This window comes from Syzygium oleosum, unplaced genomic scaffold (genome assembly GCF_021117445.2).
Source record: "Syzygium oleosum isolate NSW1041296 unplaced genomic scaffold, Sole_v2.1 Sole_v2.26, whole genome shotgun sequence".
NCBI lineage: Eukaryota > Viridiplantae > Streptophyta > Magnoliopsida > Myrtales > Myrtaceae > Syzygium > Syzygium oleosum.
This window is the reverse complement of record NW_026607510.1, coordinates 535,302-559,420: the sequence shown is the minus strand read 5'-3', so window position 1 is coordinate 559,420 and position 24,119 is coordinate 535,302. Positions and strand designations below refer to the sequence as shown.

Here is a 24,119-nt window from a genome sequence, read left to right as displayed (position 1 = left end):
AACAACTTGCAGATATTTTTACTAAACCTTTGAGTAAATGGGAGAATATAATATATTTGTCGCAAGCTAGGCATAATTAATATCTATGCTCCAGCTTGGGAGGAATGTTAAAAGTATAAAGAGTAGATTGGTCTTTAGGACTCTTAGGGCTTATATTATTGCTAATCACTGATGTGTGTGAATATATATATATATTGATCTTTTCTTAATAATAAAATATAACGTATTCCTCTCACAAGCCCAACTCAAATGAGCTGCTGGAGAGCAGAAAACCAAATGCACCTCCACTAGAGATGGAGTGCTAGAAATAACATATTAAAAGGGAAGATAAACCACAAAAAAAGAGGCCTGTTCATATACAAAATTCACTGTACAAGTTCTGTGCCTTGTATCATATGCAGGTATACTTATCAAAGAATGTAATATCCCGGTACAGGCCAATCATAACAAAGACTGTTTCTGCATTTGTACAGCTGTATGTGTTCCTCCAAAGGATCTTTTCTGCATGTGTTCCTGTGTCAGCCTGTCTACAATCACCTCCTCAATTACTTGCTCATTATAGATATTCCCGGGGAAGTAAAAGCATGTTATTATTCCTTGTGTGGTCCAATAATGATATAGACATTATTATCGAGATCAAAGAGTTCGCACCACTCAATCTCATGCAAGCCCTAAGCTTCAGTGAACTCGAATATTGCACCTGTGTGGTTGAACCCGCATGATATGAGTACCGCTTTCACAGGCTCGTCAAAGTAGACCATTGCCGGTTTTATGTAGTCCACGTCATCCCCATGACCCTGAGCCATAAATCACACGTTATTCACAGTGCAAAAGCATTTAAAAGAGCAAAGTTTTCAAATGAAAGGACAATTAGGTAATTATTGAATCCCCAACCATAAAACACAGAAAAAGAAAGTAGAAGCAAATGACCTGCTTGAAAACCACCAATATGGTGCTCACTAGGGCCAAACCAACTAAACAGAACATTTAAGAAAGATCTTATCATCTCTACATTTTCACATCTCCAGGGGAAGGGAGCATTGGAGAATTCAGAGACTACTCTTGCACTCTGCTCTTGCTACATTTAAGATCTTTATTAATCATGGATGGAGGAGCTTCAATGATATAGCTATTGGTAAAAGAATATCCTAAAGGTCAAGCTCTGGTCTTATTACATGTTTTTTGACCCAGCAGCGCATAATGCCATTGAAAGGTTTTGTGTGCTTCAATTCACTCCATTATAGATAAAGAAGTGGCAATAACACAAATTAGCAAAATGTATATATTACTATTGCACAAATTTAATGTGGTCAAAGCAAATTTTGGGAGATCTTTTTACATACCAGTTGTCCACCAGAAGAATGTCCATCTTCCGAAAATGTCCCTTGAGAACCTCCCCAACCCCAGGTGAAAACTTTGCCATCTGCATAAATACAAGGCACAATGCTTGAAGCATCAGTTCCATGTTGAGTTCCTAAAACATCTCAGTCAAAGCAGCAACAAGTTTGTCCAAATGCTCTCAACTTCATAATTAAAAACGTTTTGGCACAAAGGAAATTATAATTAGGGAGTTCAGATCACATCCAGTTTTAACTTCATGAGTTGAATGATCTCTTACCAGAGATAGCAGCTGTATGCTTCCAACCACAGGATACCTGTAACAACAAAAGTGACTAGCTTATACACGTCTTCCTGTGAGACTTTCAATAGGACAATTTTCGAATATCTACTGAATAAGGTGATGGCCCACCTTGCTAACAGGAGATTTGACAAAAGGACCCTTGACTCTCTCAGGTAAATGGAAGACATCTGTTGACCTGCCCATAACAAGTTAGAAAATCATTCCAATAAGAACACTGAGAATAGCACCGGAAAAGAGAGGAGGTTCATGCTGCATAACGATCTCAAAAAGTCCTCCTTCTGTTTGGAGGGTAATTAAAAACAAACAGTAAGTCGCTTATACCCATTTCCCAGACAGCCATTTTCATTCGAGCCCCATGTATAAAGCTCCCCACCACCTACAACAGAAGCATGCAAATAAAGCACTAAGTCACCTAAGACAATACATTGGATGAAGAAAGCAGACTCCATCTAATTAAGTCCAAAGAGTAGCCTCAAAATAACGGTTGTTGAGACTATGAGTAAAAGTTTAATAACCTCAGCAGCTTCTTACTGATCAAAAGGGGACAAATCAAGAAAGGAGAACCATATAGAAAATCAACACAGCTACCAGAATTCCAATAAGTTGTCTTCCTTAGACTGACTATAGAAGTTTTGAAACATCTTCTGCAGCTTTTTTCCTTTAATTGCTAATGTACGGTCCAATTCGGTTCCCGCCAATCATGATCATCTACTCTAGAACAAGTTAACCATGGATAACTGTGTGAGCATATGCCATTTTAGCAGACTGATGAGTATCAGCAGTTGCAGTAATAGATGATCGCTTAAACCATAGATAGCCTGATTGATTTGTCATGTTACTTTGCATCCAAATTTTTAGCAGGGGAATCTATTGTGCCCTTTCCTACTTGTGTTCAGCAGGAATCTATCTTCATTGCTGGCTTTAGCAGATTTATACCCAAATCCAATCTCTATGAACTAACCTTCATGTCCTGAAACCTTATTCTGATTTAACCTGTTGAAATTTAGCTGAACATTTCCTATTAGAATTTCTTTAAGAATAAAGATCCACTAAGAAGACTTCTGCTGATGCTGCCGCTTAACTTCTAAAGACAACAATAAATAATAGCGAAAATAAAACATGATTAAAGATAAATGGTTACATGTTATAACGCATGTGTGATAGCCACCACAAGCAACTTCTTCAGAATATGGTAGCTCATCAATCGTGGATGGAGTTGCTGCATTTTTATCCCCTCCAAATCCCTGATACATAAAATCACAGTCATGCAATTGCTAATTTAACCATACTCTGGTTGTTATGCCAAATGAAGAGAGAAATGCAGCACTTGCCAGTTTTTGTAAAGCTTTCTCGCCAAATAAGAACACAGAGCCATTCTCTGCACAACTTGTGAATTGACTTGAGTTAACACTCAAAGTACAGAACAAAGTGTCACAGATTGAATATGCACACACACACATAAAACAAAGAAAAGCCCGGAGACTGAAGAATACCATCTATGCAAGCTGAATGCAGCAGCCCAGCAGCAATATTTTTAACCTAAAACATGATAGAAATGAAGCCAATAACCACAATGTGTATAAACATATAAATGAGAACATGAAACTGGGAAAGCAGCATTTGCACATGAAGACTACCTTCAACCCCTCAAGCTTCTTGATGAGCCTTGGTGTGTATTCACTGCATCAAGTTATAAGGTTAAAGAAAATGAGAAAAGGAATAGCATGATTGAACATTCACACGGGATTTTGCACTGGAGAAACCATCAGAAGTCATTTGACTTGCTCATAACAATAACAATATGTACTCATCTTTTTAGGATCATGCACGATGTCTTAGGGAAAATCAAATACATAAGGAAACTAATTCCAGGTGGCTTAAACAATTAAAGCAGAGATACTGGGGGCATAAATAAGAAGCTGTGATGGTGCCACCAAGAAGATATGAAAGAGATCAATGGATGGATAAACCTTATGTTTTGATCTAGAAGGACTGCTGAGGAAAAAAGATGCGAACTAGGATATTAGTTGATAAAACATATCACTTAGGGCAGTAGGTACGATATAATAACCACATTAAGCAGTATCACACTACAAATGCGGCTAGGTCAAAGCAGCAGGAGGCCCAAGTAGCCATGTAAAAAACTTCTGAAAGACCTTAATGGATTACTTAGAGTACAAATTATTAGACAGGTATGTACCCTACACATCAAGCTGGTTAATTCAAGCTGCTGCTGCTCTGCGACTAGTCTCTATCACGGAGAACTATCATACACTTTACTCAATGTCAGCAATGCTTTTACTCCCAATTAAACTGTAATAGGATCTCTCGAAGGCACATGAAGATAATCATATTTGTAACAGAACTAAAGTGCAAATTAACTAAAGATTGCAATTCGCATATTTTGGACTAGTGCCAATGTCTATAATAAGATGTTATGGGTATCAACACTGGTCATAAAGGATAGGGGGTCCTTTAAGTAGCCCAACCAAGATTATTTTGGAGAAAAAAAAATGCAAAGCGGTGCTAATAATGACCTCCCAGTATCTGAAGAGTTTAAAAAGCCCAAAACTGGAAGCTTCTCTACGACCATAGATACCAACCTGCTGCTTCCAAGAAACCCAAATATACTTGATTCATGTCCATGACCAAGTCTTCCAGATCCTCCACCTCCCCAGCTTAAAGCATCACCTTTGTCTGGCATTAACATAGGCGTGTGAGTGTGTGTGTGAGAGAGAGAGTGAGAGAGAGAGAGAGAGAGAGAGAGAGGACACTCTCAGCAGCAGGGATTCAGCAAAAAGGTTGAATTCCTACCTGTAACAGCAATTGAATGCTCTGAGCCCAAAGCTGACCTTTTTACAAACATTCCAGTCAAGCACTCCACTTTAGTTGGCACGGGGACAACTTTTGCAGATTCTGCATAAGTTCCGAAGAAAGGATGCTTGAGCAAGTTTTAACCTAAGATTCACTTGACAAACATAACAAGTATCAAGTTGCGACTTAATGATCTGACCATAACAAGATGATCAATAGAAACAGGCTTGTTTAGTTAAAAGGCACCTGCTCAAAAGAACATTTTCACAATTGAGTAACAGAGTCTTATCTTCCAAAACTATTAAAATGGAGCTAGAGTTATATCTTTGTACAACTAATTTTCATTTTAATAATATTCAGGAACACGACATACAACCCCCCCCCCCTCCTTTATGAATATAGAATGATTGCATGAAGCAGTTGCATTAACCGAGTAAAAGTTTTTACATCAGCTGTGCCAGGCAAAATTCTTCACCAATTACAACAAACAAGAAAAAATTAAGTCATCGACAAGGACATAAGGCCAAAAAAATCTGAAACTGTGAAAATTGTTTGACTGATAAATATGTCATCTTTATCAAAGTTCCAAGCACGACAGATGGCCAGAAGCTTAAGAACAAATAATTGAAAATTATCATTAGACTTACTCCTCATAACAAATCAATAAATTGTGCACTATCTATGACATCTCTACATTTCAAACTACAAGATGGAAATTTAGAAAATAGACTGAGTAACCATCGGTTAAATAATTAATCTCGCACATCATAGTAATATATGAATCAGTTATTTAATAGCATTTTCTATTTCAGGATCTTACTTTTTCCGAGGCCAAGCTGTCCGCTTGAGTTATTCCCCCACATGTAGAGTTCTCCATCCACTGCAGAAGACCATACAAAGTATTAGCCAACTTACGCAGAAAGGATTTTAATAGTATTTAAACTTTAATGTGATTTTCACTCAAAAAATATACAAGGAAATGACAGATAAACATCCTATAGAGCAGGATAGATCCATCTTAGAGGACAGAGAAAAATGGAAAACCACCTAAATAGCATCTTCCAAAGTCCATCATTTACAAATGAAACAAAACTTAACCGATTATATGAAGATCTATTGTACATCTCTAAAAGGGAGCCATATATCTTCTAAGCTCCTCCTTGATACAATCAAATAAAGAGAGACAACCTTCCTATTGAACAGAAGAGTTCCCCCTAGCAAGCAAGTATTTCCAACTAGGCAACAGATCCAACGGTATCAGGCCCACCATTATGACAGAGACATGTAACCGCATTATAGTAAACATCGACCCAGCAATGAACTCCTTATGAATAAAACAGCTTCATTCTAATTCAACTTCATAAGGTGGGATACAACCAAGAATAATCATCCCTTAGGAAAGGAAGCCATTAGCCAAAAAACCAACCCTTGAAATGCTGCACAAGAATGTAGAACACAACCACATAGTACCTATCAATGTTGAAAAGAACGACTTGCCCTTGGCCTTCAGAACACACCACGGGAGGCAACAACCAATTGCAGACATTTAAAAGAGAGAAGTTTACCTAATGCGTCCTAAATAAAAAATAAAGCGCATATATCACCGGAAAAAGAACAATGTAGGGCAGATTGGTTATAAGAGACATCAAACCAGATGGCGACTGAAAGACAAGCTTAGCTTATCCAATAAAAGATTGCAACAGTGGTAAAACCAATTCACTAAAATTTGGACCAAAAAATTGCTCCTGCAAGGATATTGGAAGACCGCAACATCCAATGACATCAATTTTGCCTCCCAATCATATATTTCATTTGCTCTCCTCGAATGGGTATCTTCTTGGAATTTTGATAAGACTGAGTCATGTATACCCTTTTAGCCACCTCATATTGACATAATAAGTGCCAGAGAGAGAGACATGATTGCACCAGAATAATTGTTTCCCATTATCTCTTCTTTTCTTGAACAAAGAATGCACCACAATGTACACATAAGCTCTCTTAACACAGACCAGCCACATCAAGACAACTCCGTTGCAGTTCTGCACCCAAAGATTACTTTCTCCAGAAAAGAAAAATTCAACCATCAATTTCCATTTCGTCAGATCCATAATAAGAATGCTAGATTGATTGGTTCTCATCCTTTATTACCAAGTGAAAGTTCAAAGACCTCTAGTATCCAATGGAATCATGTTTCTGAGAAAGATCTATCTGGGAATTCTAAGTCTTGAAACAGAGGCTGGATCACTGCTTCCCCAAGATAGGAATCCAAAGTTGGATCTCCAGCTTGCAAGTCAAATGGCCTTTCTGCCTTCTACCTTATGATGTGATGTAAAATTAAATCTTCTCAATCCTCCCAACCAACTAGAGCATCCCAAAACATAGATGATAATAAGGACTGTATAAGTTATTTTATCCGTAGTAAATGAAATGCAGATTCATATGCATCAAAGTAGGACTAACTCCTCACCCGTGATAGCACAAGAGTGATGGTAGCCGGCAGATATTTCAACAATTTCTTCAGGCAGTCCAGAAACTTCTACAGGCTCCTGCAAGGATCCAGAGGTGTACTAATGAATAAATTTATTCATGATATTTGCAAGAACCTTAACAGTTTACACTCCAACTATGTGCATTTAGGATAACTTCATGAACTCCCATAAGATAATCTAAAACTGAATTTGAGAAAGCCTGAAAAATCTCAAACATTAAATAGCAATGCTTCTAAGCAAAGATTACCATACTTTCAGTTTCTTCCACTTTTTGCCAAAGAAAGAATTATGATGAATCCACAATAATAAAGCAGAAGATGACTATCAAATAAAATCAAGTGAAAAGTGTGCTGGCCTACTTGGCACTACATTTTTTTTTGCTAAACAACTACCTGACACTACATGGTGACATAAATATAATGCACTTTCCTGCTAGTTCTGCTTCTTAAGAAAATAACATGGTGACGAAATCATCTATTGCTATGCACGAATTTTGTATAGCCATGCCGCATCAAAAGGAAAAATATCACCTTCCATAAAGATGGATTGCAAGATTAAAATGGACTATTCATCAGGGCTCAGTTTGAAGTTTATATCATACTCAACATAACCAGGGTACCCCCCAACAACCTATCCCCACATCTAAACCCGGAAAACATCTCCCCATGTGAAGAATAAATTTGAACCCTGTAAGAAGGAATGCCTGAATAAAGATCATGTTCATGACCCATTAAATAATAAGACACGGCGCTTTGTTTAAAATCAATTCATCCCAATCAGCCAGGTAGCATGGGGTGAGGTAGAATTACAATAATTAGGGCCCGAGGTATCTGTATACTGGAATCAATTATTACAGACGGTATCTTATGGATTGACAAGCTATTAACAGGAATAAAAGGTTTCTAGTCAAATGAAGGACAACATGCGTGCATATATATATATATATATAAGACACACCGAGGCAGACACAGGCACAGGGTTATGATATGCATCAATAGATAGGAAGAGAAAACTTGCATCCCAGAACTTTCAAGGACAAAAGAAGTCATGCTTGAGAAAAGTGTACTATTTCCTCTCAAACGTCAACCAAAAGAATATAAGAAATAAAATAGCGTCAAAAAACTAACATTTAAAAATGGTAAATGGCGCCACATTTCTATGATGAAATAATATATTTGGACCAAAGGATGCACCATAGAACAAGGTAAAGAGGATCATACAATAGTATACATTTTATCATCTGAAATTCCAAGCTGTCCATGATCATTCAGACCAGTTGCATAAACTTGCCCAGATTCTGTTACATTATAGAGACATTAATGAGCATCTACTGAAAACAACACAAATTCCACAAACTTTGCAAGCTATTTTGAGATGACCAACTTTTTTTTTTTTTTAGTTTTAGTCTCCTAAATCTGGACTTTAAGGAACAAAGAGACAAAGTAGCAAGAGTGTTAAAAAAACCCCAAGAACTACAAAGAGGGCTACCAAATGAACCCTCCAATCAAGACAATGAATAGTACAGCCAAGTTCTGTCACCATGGCTGCAATTACCATGAATAACCCTCTTTCTAGACAAAGAAATTTCATCAATTAAAGTGGCTTCTTGGGATTGCTTTTCCAAAAATATTGCTGTGGGGTCCTTTTCTTGCAACAAGAATAACCTTTATGTTTGCCATGAAAAACAAGAACCTGAGTGCAAAGAAGTAGCTCACTCATCCAGTAAGATATTATTGCTTGCAGACGACCCCATTGATCTCCATCTTGTCAATGCAGTTTGCGAAGGCTACCCATCTTATCTTTATAAATTCAAGGGTTGTATACATTTCTCACCCAACTCTCTTTCACCATGATAACAGATGTACATTAATTTCAACAGTCATAGCAGGGTGATTGTTTCAGCTATCTTAGCTTGAAGGCACTGGATCGCTCCTCATTCAATACCCACTTGTTGCTAACAAGCACACAACTCAGACTTCAAATTTTTTTAAAACCGAAACAGCATCATCAAACGAAAAAATAGAAAATTGATGATCAGGGAAATTAGAACAGCGAACCCACAAAACTCTTACGGTCGAAAAATCAAAAAGGAGCGGAGACGGCGAAACCTGTTAAGAAGAGGGTGTGAGCTCCGCCGCAAGCTATGGACTTGAGACTCTGTCGCTTAAACCCAGAGAAGGCGACAGGCTTCGGCCTCCATTGCGACTCCAGATTGCCGTGCCCCAATCTCCCGTAATCCCCATTCCCCCATACCGCAGCGAACCTCCCTTCGCTCGACGGCTCGCCGGACGACGACGCCGACGACCACCTCCTGATCGCTCGGTTCGCGATTTCGCTTCTCAGCTTCGAATTCCCGATTCTGCTCCACATCTGGCCTCCGCTTCAACGACCCAGTTCAACATATACGCCTCGAATTCAATTCGCAATGCTGCATCGATCCAACAAAGCGTATGATGCGTCTAGAGAGAGAGAGAGAGAGAGAGAGAGAGGGAGAGGGAGAGGGAGAGGGAGCGAGAGAGCTGGTGGCTTTGAGCAAGGCAACGTAAGACCATGTCTTGCTGGAGTTCACTGGAAGTTGGCACGGTCGTTTTTTCTTTTTTACCTTTTTAGACCATTTCCCTCCCTTTTTTTTGGGTAATTTCACTTTGACCCCCATTTTGACAAAATCTACTCGATTTGGTCCAAATTTCACAAAAACTTTTAAGTAACCGGAGTTTACACATCTTTCATCTTCCGTATTCGCCGTTTAAAATTAGAAGAGGAGAATATCGAAATGATTAAAAATAATTATATATTGAATTAATGACATTATACAAAAGTCAACTAGAGATGTAAATTCTAATGAGAAAACTACCAAATCCATTTACCCGGACTCATCATTTTAATAACATGGGCTTTCATATCATAAAAGGTAGTACATCTAGTTACTATGATTGAAAATGTGCATGATTTGCTCGTGCACCTTCTCACTATTGCAAAAATAATTGAATTGGTCAAATTTGAAATTATTACCATGTGCAATTCGTGGGAGCAAAGTTACAAGTATACTTTTTTGATTTTGATTAACAAAAATCAAGTGTCAAATATTGAAATTACGGAGTCAAAGAAATCAAAATGCATGGTTATCAAGAACAAAAACACACAAGTAGTCATTCTTGTTTGAACTAGACTTGATCCATAGACGGCTCGAACCTAAAATTCCATATCCAAATCCAAGCATGCTTGAAACAAATTAGTTTTCCATAAAAAAATTAATGAAGTCTACATAAGCCGAGCTTAAGGGAATTACTTGCACATATCCGTCCATTTCAACCCTCGAGTGAAATAAGCCTGAGCATAATCAATTGGTCTCCATGCCCATGATGACCTCTGAATTTGAACTTGCTATTGTTGGCTAGTGAAAAGGAAAAAAATGAAGGGCATTAATGGGTACTTTGCTATCAAAATTGATCTGGAGAAAGCATACCATAGATTGGAATGGAGCTTCATCCATAATGTGCTTCATCTCTTTAATTTTCCAGATGCTTAACCGCAGTATTGGGCAAGGCGATCCCCTTTCCGCTTATCTTTTCATCCTCCGCCTCGAAATTTCTTAGTAATCTCATTGAGGACAGGTGCAATGTGGGGCATTTGGATTCCCTTGAAACTTGGAAGGGCCGGCATGAAATTCAGTCACATTTGCTTTGCAGATGATTTGTTCCTCTTTTGCAAAGTCGACATAGATGTGTGCAGATCCATGAAAGAGACCCTTTATACTTTCAGTGAACTTTCTGGGCAGGAAATTAACCTCCACAAGCTTTAGCTTCTCTTTTCGACGGATATCGAACTGGACATCCAAGATAAACATTGACAATTTCCTCGGTATTCGAAGTACCGAAGACATTGGAAAATGGGCAGCGATTCTTGGAAGATGAAGATGATCGTTCAGCGAAGAAGCAGGGCATGAACTCTGCTCAAGCGAACCAAAGGTTCGTGCATATGGAATGTTGAAAAATTATGCTCCTCCGAATTGTAGAATAAAAGAAACTTCAACTTCAAACGGGATGAATAACGAAGTCAGACTTTGAAGCGTGATATCACTTTCTTTAAGGAATTATTTACCCCACAAAGTTGCTAATGGTCACCAGCAAATTTCCTCCAGGATACAACAAAGTCTCGATTGAGAATACCGAATAGCAATTTCGGTATATCTTCAGGGTCTCTCTAGAAAAACAATTAGAAAGACTGGCTGCTGTTTTCTGAATGAAAAAAGTGTCTAAAAATCCGAATGAAGAGACTTAATATTCAACCATGTAAAAACTGACTCACTAATCACACCCTTTCGAACAAAGGTGTCCCTTCATCGAAAAGATGTATAGTGAATTGGTACGAAATCCAAATTCACGTTGAAAAAAGATATATGAAAATTTGGAATAAAATAAGAATAAAATAAAAGAATGGAAAATTCCAATTAAGAACCCCAAGTAGGATCTTTTTCTCAAAAAAGGACTCTAAGTGGACATAACGTCAAATAAGGGCATGAAGTGTCCAATCAGTCTCAAATAAGGACCTGAAGTGCCCAATTAGTCTCAAGTAAGGGCCTGGGTTCGCCGGCCGGTCAAATGCTCACCGGCCGGCGAGCACGTTACTGTTCCGGCGACTGGAACAAGAGCAGTTTCGTCTTTTTCTCTCTTTTTTTTCCTTTTTTTGTTTGTTTTTTTCCTTTTCCTTTTCCTTTTCTGTTTTTTTTTCTTCTCTTCCCTCCGTGGGCCTCAGGCGGAAGCCGCCCTCGCCGGCGTCCGACGAGGGCGAGGGTTGCCCTCGCCGGATCTGGCCAGGATCGCCCTCACCCGACGCCGGCGAAGGTCGCCCTCGCCCGCCCAGCCCAATTGAGGGTCACACTCGCTGGCGTCGGGCGAGGACGACCCTCGCCAGATCCGGCGAGGGCAACCCTCACCCTTGCCTGATGCCGGCGAGGGCGACCCTCGACTGGGCTGGGCGGGCGAGGGCAGCCTCCGTCTGAGGCCGGCGGAGGGAAGAGAGGAAAAAAAAACAGAAAAGGAAAAGGAAAAGAAAAAAACAAAAAAAAAAGACGAAACTGCCCTTTTCCGGTCACTGGAACAGTAACCGTGCTCGCCGGCCGGTGAGCATTTGACCGGTCGACGAATCCAGGCCCTTACTTGAAATTAATTAGGCACTTCGGGCCCCTATTTGAGTCTGATTGGGCACATCATACCCTTATTTGACACTATATCCACTTTTGACCCTTTTTTGATAAAATGACCCCACTTTTGGTACTGATTTGAAATTTTCCCATAAAAGAATAATATTTTTTAATAATTATTATTTTTTAATCATTTTTATTAATCCGAATTTTATAAATTCTAAAAAATAATCTTTGAACAAATACAAACTTTCAAAATTGAAGGAGTTATGTCCAAAAAGACATAACGGCCCCGTTTGGTTTAGCATTTGAAATGCTCATTTGGGCTCTAAAGTCCCTTGGCTAAATGCAAATGGTGTTTGGCAACTTTTTTTACTCATTTTGGGCATATGCAATTGCATTTCCAATGCTCTTCAAGGGACTTTTGGCCAATGCAAAGTTGGAGATGCCTTGGGAAGTTGCATTTTTGGAATTCAACTTGCACTGTTCATCGTGCTCTGTTCATCTTCCCCAGATAGCAGGTCCGGCGGCCGGCGACCGCCGCCTGAGAACTAGCCTGACCCCGGCGACCCCCTCCTAGGGGTCGCGCCACCCCAGTGACCGTCGCCTGAGGTCGCGCGACCCCAGGCGGTGGTCGTCGAGGTGGCGCGACCCAGGCAACGCCGCCTGGGGTCGCTAGACCTCGGCCGTCGCCTGGGTGGCGTTGCCTGGGTTGCGCAACGCAGGGCGTCGCTCGAGGTCCGTCGACCCCAGGCGGCGGTCGCCGGAGTCGCGCAACCTCAGGCGGTGGTCGCCAGACCTCAGGTGTCGCCTGGGTTGCACGACTCAGGTGAAGCTTGAGGTCACGCGACCTCAAGCCGCCTCGCCTGAGGTCAGGCGGCGGTGGCCGGCAACCAGATCTGGCCGTCGGCGGTTGGCAGTCGACCAATTTAGCCAGCAGCGGTGGCCAGTGGTTGAGCTCCACCGGAAACTTTTTTTTTTTTTAAATATTAGCAAAAGTCCTTTACAAAATATAGTTTTTACCAAATAGTAGTTAGGCCAAAGTTACTTTCAACTGTGATTTTAAAAAACATTTATCAAACGCCACTTGCATTTCAAAAAACCCTTTTAGCCCAAAGGTATTTGCATTCCCCCAAAGGCATTCCCCCAAAGTCGAACCAAACGGACCCAACCTTCCAAAGGTGAAGTAGTTATGTCCGAAGGGACACAATTCTTCCAAAGGTTATAAGAACGCCTAATAACCGTTAGGCTAAATAAGAAATTTCGAAATTAATTAATAAAAAATAACCGTAACTCTATTGAAAACAGTCACACTGTTTCAATAGGATAAAATCGCTATTTTATAATAATAAATTCGAAATTTAATAAATAAAAATAATAAACGAGGATTAGTGCTAATTATCATCCGCGAGTGCGCCAAGTGCTAAGTGCGCCTAATAATCGCGCACCCACACGCGAGTAATGAGAAGTCTAGTGTACACCCCACTCTCTTCATTTTAACAAGGAAGAAGACACTCACACATATAAAGTGGCCCACCTTCTTAAAACTTTTCTATGTTGGACAAAGGAAAAAGGTACTATTTTATTTATTTTACAAACAAACAACCAACAATCCCCCACTTTGTTTGTAAAACAAAATATCAATTAAGATTATAAAAAGAATACAGCCATAATTTCCATGAGATTATTATACATACATAAAAGTCTATTTCGAGTTAAACCTTCATTTAGTGTAAGCACATCAAAACTCTATAAAAGTGACAAGTAGCTATGCTTTAAACTTGTACTCTATGCAATAGAATAGGACATACCACACATATACTAACCTCTTATTTCAACGAGAAATTATATATTGCTCAGCACTATTATGGCCATGCGCTTGTACCTATTTCATGAGCTCTCCAGAAAGTAACCCCAACTTTCATAAAAAGCGGCACCACTTCTAAGTTCATATAGGTAAAGTACCTTTCGTGTGTTTCTGTTACTAATAATACATTTGAACCATACTTCATTAAAAATTTAATTCAACCTACAAACGTAACAGACGATACTGATTTCTCATGTCCGGGCTCATGTCAGTATTAAACAATCACTTCAGTAACTTGTTTTACCCATTAAACCTTATAACTAGTGATGTTCTAGTATAAGGTCGGGTTACCATTACTGGTGATTTTAATTAAAGGGTTTCAGCCCCATTTTTTTCAAGGTCGTAGTTACCATCTCTCTTGGTAAGGCCTTTGTAAAAGGATAAGCTAAATTATTACTTGACCTCACGTAGACAATTGTTATGGTACCATCCTGAATCAATTGTCTCACGTACTCGTGTCTTAGACTAATATGTCTAGACTTACCATTGTAAGTGCTACTATAAGCTCTTGTCAAAGTAGCCTGACTATCACAATGGATAGAAATAGGAGGCATAGGACTAGGCCATAATTTGATATCCAACAACAAATTCATAATCCATTTAGCCTCTTTCCCAGTTGCTGCTAAAGCAACATATTCGGATTCCATTGTCGAGTGAGTTATGCATGTCTGTTTCTTGCTCACCCAAGATTCAGCACACTCACCTAAGGTGAAAATCCATCCAGAAGTGGAATATTGATCACCTACACTTGTAATCCAACTAGCATCGGTGAATCCTTCTAGTACATCCGGATATTTATTATAGAACAATCCCAAATTTTTAGTTCTTGAGATAACCAAAAATTCTGGCAATAGCCTTCCAATGTTCTATATTTGGATTACTAGTATATCTACTCAACTTACACACCGAATTAGCAATATCAAGTCTAGTACAATGCATCGCATACATTAAAGACCCTATAGCACTTGCATATTCAAGTTGTGCTACCACTCTACCAGTATTATAATTCAATTTAATACTGCTATCAAAAGGAATACTCATTTCTTTGAAATTAAGATGACTAAATTTATTTAATATTTTGTTAACGTAATCACATTGACTCAAAAAATAACCCCCACTATACCTTTTAACTTTAATACCTAAGATAGTATCTACTTCACCCTAAATCTTTCATTTTAAACATGGAAGTTAGATACTTCTTAGTCTCAATGATTCCAGTCATATTTGTTCCAAAAATAGGCATATCATCAACATATAAGCACACTAAGACACAATAGTCTTTAGTGAATTTCAAGTATATACACTTATCAGCACTATTGTGTTTGAAACCTGTAACTCCCCCACCTCGGGGTTATTAGTACGATGTCCCGTTCATTATTATCTTTGACTAAGCACAAGCGAAAGCAATTAATTTAGAACAATCATAATCAAAACAAACAACGGGGTTGTGACAAGCATCATGAGCAAACCTTGTATTAATATGTAACATCCTTATCTTACCCTCGAAAACCAGGGAAAGCATAACATGCAAGACACATTATTGCCATTTTACTTAAACATATTTTACAAGCCCTTTTTCCACGGGCCGCTCCTATGTACAAATTATATCACAAGCGAAGGCCGAGATTAGTCCTAGCTCCTCTATGTCATCCTCCATCTTACGAACCTGAAAAGGAAAAACAACGAGGAATGAGTCGGGGAGACTTAATGAGTAAATTCACTAATACTCGTGCAGGATGATGTCTCGCCGTCGTACTAACGCATACAAATACTTTCCCCGCCTTATGTCGATGGCAAATAAATAGCAAAGACTTTGACATTGCCCTTGCTATGTTCACATGGAAACTCACCTTTATCCGATCACATAAATTCGGCTTATCAATAAGCACACATACCAGCACACATATAGACTTCATTTATCACATACCGACACATATATAAGATTCATGTATCGTCATCCTAGCTCAACCAGGGCATCCCAGCTCAACCGAGGCATCCAGCTTCATGCTAAGCATCCTGGCTCAACCAAAGCATCCCGGCTCAACCGAGGCATTCCGGGGCTAGCTCACCCGAGGCATCCGTGCTCAACCCAGGCATCCGGGCTCAACTCAGGCATCCTAGCTCAACTAGGGTATCCCGGCGCTAGTTTACCGAGGCATCACCACCAATGCTATATGACAATGGTCTTCTTCTTTTATTTAGTGATCACACATCATGGGTCACACAAGCCGGTTTGTTATCTTGATTTCATTAGTCCATGCAATCAAGCCCAAAGGTGTGCCGTGCTTGTCTAATCACGATCTCTAGAACATTCGCCTATTATGCGGGTCGCGGTCGAGGGCACGTGGTTCTGTCCGCCATGCCAAGCGCCGGCTCGGAGCCAAACTTAGCCTGGATCTATACATCCCAATGTAAACCCATACCAAGCCGAACTCATCCCGTGACGCCACAACATGAGTACGAGACCATATGACACCCCGTTTTGTGACTCGTACGTGCCTTGACTTACGATTATGAAGCAAAACAAAAAGCATTCATGCAAACATTGAGCATCACAGACACGATCACTACTCGAACCAAACTCATAACACCACGTCCTATCCTCTTATAAATCAACAAGCATGGATGAGAACATCAAGCATGGTAACAAGCGATGCGTGCAACATCGAGACAAACAACAACACGCAAGTCTCAACAAAGGCTCGGGTGAGAACTCAAGCCAACAACGCATCATAACTTCCTATCCCGAGATTAGGGAATCTACTTACATGCCGCGTTCCAACCACATAACACACCGCCCTATCCAAGTGTTAGGAAATTCACTCACCTATAATCACCTATAATCACAAGAAAACGTCTACGGCGGTCGGCAGCGACAAATGGCGAGAGAGAGAGAGAGAGAGAGAAGTGTTTGGCGTGAGAGTGAGAGATGAGAGAGAGGCGTGAGAATGAGAGATGAGAGAGGAAGAGGAGGTGGTGTGTGTGTTGTGAGGAAAAGAGAAGGGTGCCTCTCTTTATAGGCCCCTCTTCAACTGATTCACCAAGTTCTTGCTCCCCAAGTTTTGATCAACTTGTTCACCAAGCTTTGATCAACTTGCTCACCAAGTTCTTGCTTTCTAGAACCCTCCTTCTTGTCTCTCGGTTCCCTCTCAGTTTCCCCCTTCGTGTGACCTCCAATCTAAGCTTAGCATAGCTCATTTGAAAGCTCAGAATGAGCACATTAAATCACCAGAAGACATCATGTCGAGATTCCAACGTTCTCATATACAAAATGATGGATATGTGAAACCTGACAAAACCGGTAATTTTGCACTGTTCATGAAATCGGACTTGAAAACATAGTAAATGGACTCCAAAAATTCTCAAATTTAGATAGGTTATAAACAAGGCCTTAAAAAAAAATTTCCATGAAGAACACGAATCTGAATCTTTTTGTAACTACAACTTTTAGTAGCTCAAAGACAAACTAAAATCTGTTTTCCGGAACAAAATCTTTGCTTCTCAAAATAAGCTCTTTTTAGAATCCAAATCATCTCCAAAAATTCCCAAATTTATATATATTATAGAGAAAGAAGTTCTCAACAACTTTTATGAAGAAGTTTGTTCAAATTCGGCCCAGAAAAATGTGTAGAAAATCGAGAAAGTGTGAACATCACAGAAATACCCATTCTTGGCAGTTTTACACAGTCAAAAATTAAGCTATCGTACTACTCATATCAAGTCCAAAATTTTTGAAATTAAAGTATGTAAAACTTCAAGATATTTGGAGACACTTTTAAGAAAGAAGTGTTTGGAAATTCTGATCACAAAAGTCTCCACAAAAATAACAAAACGAAGAGGTATAGAGGATCCGAATCTGGATTTTCCAGAACAAGAGTAAAATTTGCTCCGATTGGAAAACCACCAAACTTAAACCATAGCCATTTCTCAAGGATTGAAATTGAGGATGTTACAAAAACCACTAGACACTCATGCCACTGCTTAGGTGCTTGCTTAAGCCCGTAAAGAGATTTAACTAATTTACATACTTTCTTTTCATTTCCAGAAAGAACAAAACCCTCTGGTTGTTCCATGTAAATTTCCTCATTTAAATCTCCATTCAAGAAAGTAGTCTTGACATCCATTTGATGAACACAAAGATCATAAATGGAAGCTAGAGCAAAAAGAATTCGAATAGAAGTTATACGTGCTACAGGAGAATACGTATCAAAATAATCTATTCCTTCCTTTTGTCTATACCCCTTGGCTACTAGTCTAGCCTTGAAAGCTTGGATAGAATCATTGGGATGATATTTTCTCCTGAAAACCCATTTGTTCCTAATAGGTTTAGATCATTTTGGTAAGTCTACTAATACCCAAGTATTATTAGACATAATTGAGTCCATTTCATCATTTATAGCTTCTTTCGAAAAAGAAGCATCTCTAGAAGACATAGCATCACTAAAACATTTAGGATCGTCTTCTAAAGTTAATACTAAAGGGTGTTTATTTACCACGTTATTATCTCCGTCTCCTTCAACAAGGAAAACATGAGTAATAAAATCTGGACCAAAATCCTTCGATTTTCTTGCTCTAGTGCTTCTCCTCAATTCAGTCATGTCTCTAGAATCATTTGTTTCTTTCTCATGAGAATCTACTCGAGTTTCTATATGTTTTGAATTATTTTCAATAATTTCAGAACCCGTAAAACATTTAGGGAAAATACCACCAAAAACCCCAAACTATGCCACTTGTGACAAATTTATCCTTGACTTTTTTTTGTGACACGAAAAACTCCAAACTATGCCACTTGTGATAAATTTACCCTGAACTTTTTTTTGTGACACGAAAAATTCCAAACTATGCGGCTTATGACACATTTACCCCATAATTCTTTGGCCCAATGGTATTTTCGTCTTTTTCCTTTTTCTGTTTTTATTTTTCCTTTCTTCTCTCTTCCTTCCGCTGGCCATGGCGGAGGGAAGCCGGCAAGGGTGGCCCTCGCCGGCGTTGGGGTTGGGCGAGCACTGCCCTTGTCGGATCTGGGCGAGTGAGGGCGACTCTCGCTCGACGCCGGCGAGGGTCGCCCTCGCCTGGGCAGGCGAAGGCAGCCCTCGCCCGACTCAAGCGAGGACCGCCCTCGCCCAACCCCAATGTCGGCGAGGACCACCCTCGCCGGCTTCCCTCCGCCATGGCCGGCAAAGGGAAGAAAGGAAAAAGAAATAGAAAAAGGAAAAAGATGAAAATGCCCTTAGGCCAAAGTATTGTGAGGTAAATGTGTCACAAGTGGCATAGTTTGGGGTTTTTCGTATCACAAAAAAAGTTCAGGGTAAATTTGTTACAAGTTGCATAGTTTGGGGTTTTTCGTATCACAAAAAAAAGTCAGGGTAAATTTGTCACAAGTGGCATAGTTTGGGGTTTTTTGTAGTATTTTCCCAAACATTTATTCTTAAAGAATTCAACATCTCTTGATTCCACAATGACATTGGACTCTAAATCAAGAAGTCTATAAGCTTTACTGTTTTCAACATATCCAATGAAAACACTTTTGATAACTCTAGGACCAAGTTTCGTCTTCTTGGGTTATGGTACTCGGTAATATGCCAAGCACCCCCACACTTTAAGGTATGACAAATTCGGTTGTCTACCTTTCCAGAATTCATAAGGGCTCATGTTATTTCTCTTAGATGGTATTCTATTATGAATATAACATGCAGTAAGCAATACTTCTCCCCAAAGATTAATTGGTAGCTTTGAATTCGAAAACATACAATTAACCATTTCTCCAAGGGATCGATTTTTCCTTTCAGCCATACCATTTTGTTGTGGAGTGATTGGTGCGGAAACTTGATGAATAATACCATGTTCTTCACAAAATAAAGAAAATTGATTTAAGAAATATTCTCCACCTCTGTCTGAACGTAGAACTTTAATTTTCCTTTCCAATTGATTTTCTACTTCAGCCTTATATTTCTTAAACATGGTAAAAGCTTCATCCTTCGACCTCATGAAATAAACATATAAATACATACTGCAATCATCTACAAAGGTAATGAAATACCTTTTACTACCATGAGTTAACATGCCATTGAATTCGTATTTATCACTATGCACCAAATCCAACAAATTCGAATTTCTATTATCACTAGGAAATAGTTTCTTTATGAGTTTAGACTTAGCACATATTTCACATTTGTCTAATTCGCCATTGAAATTAATCAAGTCTAACTTTTTCATATTCGTTAAATAGCGAAAATTTATATGTGCTAATCTACTATACCATAAAGAAGTAGACTCAACAGTATAAGCAAAAGATACGATAATATTATTGATACTTAGTTGATACATGCCGTCATTGGCATAACCCTTCCCCACAAACATCCCATTCTTCGACAGGATAACCTTGTCGGATTCAAACAAAATCCGAAACCCACTCTTACAAAGTAAATCAATTGAAATTAGGTTATTCCTAATTTCGGGTACATATAACACATTAAGAAGGGTAATCTTCTTTCCAGGAGTAAGGTCAAGTTCCACCGTGCCTTTGCCAGCAACCTTTGCAAGAGCGTTGTTCGCCATTAGGACCTCTCGAACATTTGTGTCGATAGTCTCTTTAAATTCCTTAAACATATATTTGTCCTTGCACACATGGACTGTAGCCCCGGAGTCTAACCACCAACTGGATTGGACAAAAGCAGAATTGATTTCAGAAACCACGGCCACCTTATCATTGATTTCAGAAATTCTCAAATTTGAAAACTTGGTTGAAATCATGGCCACAAAGTTCTCTTCAACCAAATTCGCATCAGCCTTCACTGTTGGAATGTTCTTGTCCTTGAACATGATCATCTTGCGGTGCTTGCACTCCTTAGCATAATGCCCCTATTTACCACAGACAAAACAAGGACCCTTCTTCTTCTTATGTGTTTTCCTAAATTTCGGCCCTTTTTTTACCTTGAAATTCAGGCGGTTTTTGGATTGAAATCCATTACCCTCCACAGCATTCACCTTGGTATCAAACAAAACAGAATTGTCACGCACACGTGACTCTTCCTCAATTCGAAGATGTTTCTGAATTTGCTCCAAGGATATGTCCTCTGACTTATGCAGAAGCCTTTTTCCATAGTCTTTCCAACTTGGAGGCAATTTTGCAATAATTGCTCCAACTTGAAAGACTTATGGAATTTCGATTTTCAAGGCACAAATTTTGTTGACTAGCACTTGTAGTTCATGGATTTGCTCCAACAAAGGTTTAGTATCAATAAACTTAAAATCAAAGTACTTAGCGATTAAATACTTATTGGTACCTTGCTCCTCCGCTTTGTACTTGAATTCAAGCGCGTTCCAAATTTCTCTAGCCGACTTCATTTCAGTGAATAAGTCGTAAAGTCGATTGGATAGTGTGTTCAGAATATGTACACGACATAGCAATTCGTCCTCCTCACATTTCTTCTTTTCCTTGTTAACCCTTTCCATGGCTTCTACACTCGGCTGGCCTCCTTCAGTAGTAGGCTTCGGATCCTCTATAGGCTTCAAGTTAGGATACAAAATATAGGATATCTTCAATGCAGTGAGTAGGAACATCATCTTGTCCCTCCAATGAGCAAAGTTGTTCTCATCGAACCGGTCCAGTTTCACCATGTCTTGGTTCATGACCTTTATTGTCTCTGACTCCATTGTTGAACGAATAATTCCTTAAAATTGTTGAAAAATTATGCTCCTCCGAATTGTAGAAGAAAAGAAACTTCAACTTCAAATGGAATGAACAACGAAGTCAGACTTTGAGGCGTGATATTACTTTCTTTAAGGAATTATTTGCCCCACGAAGTTGCTAATGGTCACCGGCAAATTTCCTCCAAGATACAATAAAGTCTCGATTGAGAATACCGAATAGCAATTTTGGTATATCTCTAGGGTCTCTCTAAGAAAACAATTAGAAAGAATGGCTGCTATTTTCTGAATAAAAAAAAGTGTCTAAAAATCTGAATAAAGAGACCTAATATTCAACCATGTAAAAACTGACTCACGAATCACACCCTTTCGAACAAAGGCGTCCCTTCATCGAAAAGATGTACAGTGAATTGGTACAAAATCAAAAGTCACGTTGAAAAAAGATATATGAAATTCGGAATAAAATAATAATAAAATAAAATAATAATATTTTTAAATTATTATTATTTTTTAATCATTTTTATTGATCCGAATTTTATAAATTCTAAAAAATAATATTTGAACAAATACAACCTTTCAACGTTGAAGGAGTTATGTTCGAAAAGACATAACCGTCCAAAGGTGAAGTAGTTATGTCCGAAGAGACACAATTCTTCCAAAGGTTGTAAGAACGCCTAATAACCATTAGGCTAAATAATAAATTTATAAATTAATTAATAAAAAATAACCGCAACTCTATTGCGAACAGTCACACTGTTTCAATAGGATAAAATCGTTATTTTTTAATAATAAATTCGAAATTTAATAAATAAAAATAATAAACGAGGATTAGTCCTAATTATCATCCGCGAGCGCGCTAACTGCGCCTAATAATCGCGCACCCACACGCGGGTACTGGGAAGTCTAGTCCACACCCTATTGTCTTCACTTTAACAAGGAAGAAGACACTAGTCTACCTTCTCAAAACTTTCTTATGTAGGACAAAGCAAAAATGCACTATTTTGTTTGTTTTACAAACAAACAACCAACATGGAAAGCTCTCACAGCTGGACAGGGTGTTTTTGGAAAAAAAGGAGGGGCTAAAGTTGTCGGGCAATTGTTCAACCAGAACACATAATCAGAGATTGTGCTGCTGCTGAAGTGCTCTGGGAGCAGTTTAGCGTTCCTTCTTACCTCCTCCCTTCTTGCTCATTTACGTTACTTGATCGGACAAAGGGGGAATGGTTGTTGTAACGAGAAAGTCCAGGCCTTGACATTTCGCAGGGAATGAAATGGGAGAACTTCTAGAAACAACCCAACTGAGAAAGATCTTCCATTTCTTTGTATGAACAGAGTCTCCTGTTTTTCCTAATTGTACCAACAGGAACTTAAATCGTTTTACTCGAATTGCTGCTTCAAAAGTAAGCTGGAAACCGCCCGATGAAGGTTGGTTTAAGCTTAATAGAGATGGATCGGTGGAAGGAAATCCAGGTATGGCGGGAGGTGGTGGTTTCCTGCGTGACCAATTCGGAAATCGGATGGCTGGTTCTTCAGATTTCTGGGGAATTACAGCTACTCCATTGGCAGAGTGATGGGTTCTCTAGGAAGGGCTGAGAATGGCCCTGCAACACCATATGTCAGTATCCAAATTGAGCTTCACGCATCCAAATTGAGCTTGGTGCAGACTTATTGTACAAATGTTCATAGCTGATAATTGTAATGATGTGAACTTAAGGCCGCTGTTTCTCGAATGCAGGACTCTTCCTTAGCAGATTTTCGAGCTATCGGACAGAGCACATATTCAGGGAGGCAAACCAGTATGCTGATATACATTTGAAGAATCACCACGGGAAATTTCGCACAACCTGCAGTTGGATTTCAGAAGCCGCTGAGTTTCTCAGACACGCAAGGATAGCTTGGACTTGTTCGGTTCTGAGGACTTGGTCCTCCATAATTGCACTGAAAAAAGAAAATTTGAAAACAAAATCAGGTTTGATCTTTGAGATCTTTCCATTTTCTTTTATTCTGTCTTTAGTTAATTTTGTTTTTTATTTTGTCATAAGTTAATTTTGTTTTCTTTATTTCGTCACAAGTTAATTTTGTAAGTAGAGAGGGAAAATTATATCACTCGGTGGACTTTTTTATACTAATATTTATATGTGGGCCATCTTTATCATTTATTCTCATAGAAACAAATAGTATCATCGGATTAATCTTGTGGAATCCAACTGACAACCTGCTTTGCTAGTTTTGGCAACTTTGTATTCGGATTTACTAGAAACTAATTTTGTAGAAATTTTAGTGTCGTCGGATGATCCAACTGGCAACCTCTTTGTAGGTTGGGGTAACTTTGTATTCAAAAAATTACATCTAGCTTTGGGAAATTGTTAAACCCTTTAGGAACTTTTACTAGTGATTGCAAGTCATCTCTAATATGAAAAAATCTACTGACTAATTGCCAAAATTAATTTATAACTAAAATGAGAAACTTATGTTGTGATAAAATTGCTAATCAATATGAAAAATTATTTGTTG

General features: G+C 38.9%; 1 protein-coding gene across 1 annotated transcript; it reads right to left on the bottom strand.

Annotated features, from left to right (window-relative positions):
- Positions 1-328: 328 nt before the first annotated feature.
- On the bottom strand, positions 329-9,475 carry LOC115682612 (ultraviolet-B receptor UVR8). Its single transcript, XM_030606880.2, has 15 exons — positions 9,054-9,475; positions 8,166-8,242; positions 6,924-7,002; positions 5,277-5,336; positions 4,457-4,558; positions 4,246-4,339; positions 3,280-3,322; positions 3,136-3,181; positions 2,974-3,020; positions 2,784-2,886; positions 1,964-2,018; positions 1,751-1,817; positions 1,619-1,655; positions 1,344-1,423; positions 329-797 (listed from the first exon to the last, which is right to left on the bottom strand). Exons 1-15 carry the CDS (start codon positions 9,313-9,315, stop codon positions 672-674), a joined length of 1,278 nt encoding a protein of 425 aa, XP_030462740.1. The 5' UTR covers positions 9,316-9,475; the 3' UTR covers positions 329-671.
- Positions 9,476-24,119: the final 14,644 nt, after the last annotated feature.

What these genes read in the sequence shown, in the direction of transcription:
- LOC115682612 (XM_030606880.2), bottom strand. Translation starts at nt 9,315, where the DNA reads ATGTGGAGCAGAATCGGGAATTCGAAGCTGAGAAGCGAAATCGCGAAC. An exon ending in AGAAGCTTGAGGGGTTGAAG is followed by an intron (nt 3,182 to 3,279) that starts GTAGTCTTCATG and finishes ATCATGTTTTAG; the next exon opens with GTTAAAAATATTGCTGCTGG. An exon ending in AGAAAGCTTTACAAAAACTG is followed by an intron (nt 2,887 to 2,973) that starts GCAAGTGCTGCA and finishes TTTATGTATCAG; the next exon opens with GGATTTGGAGGGGATAAAAA.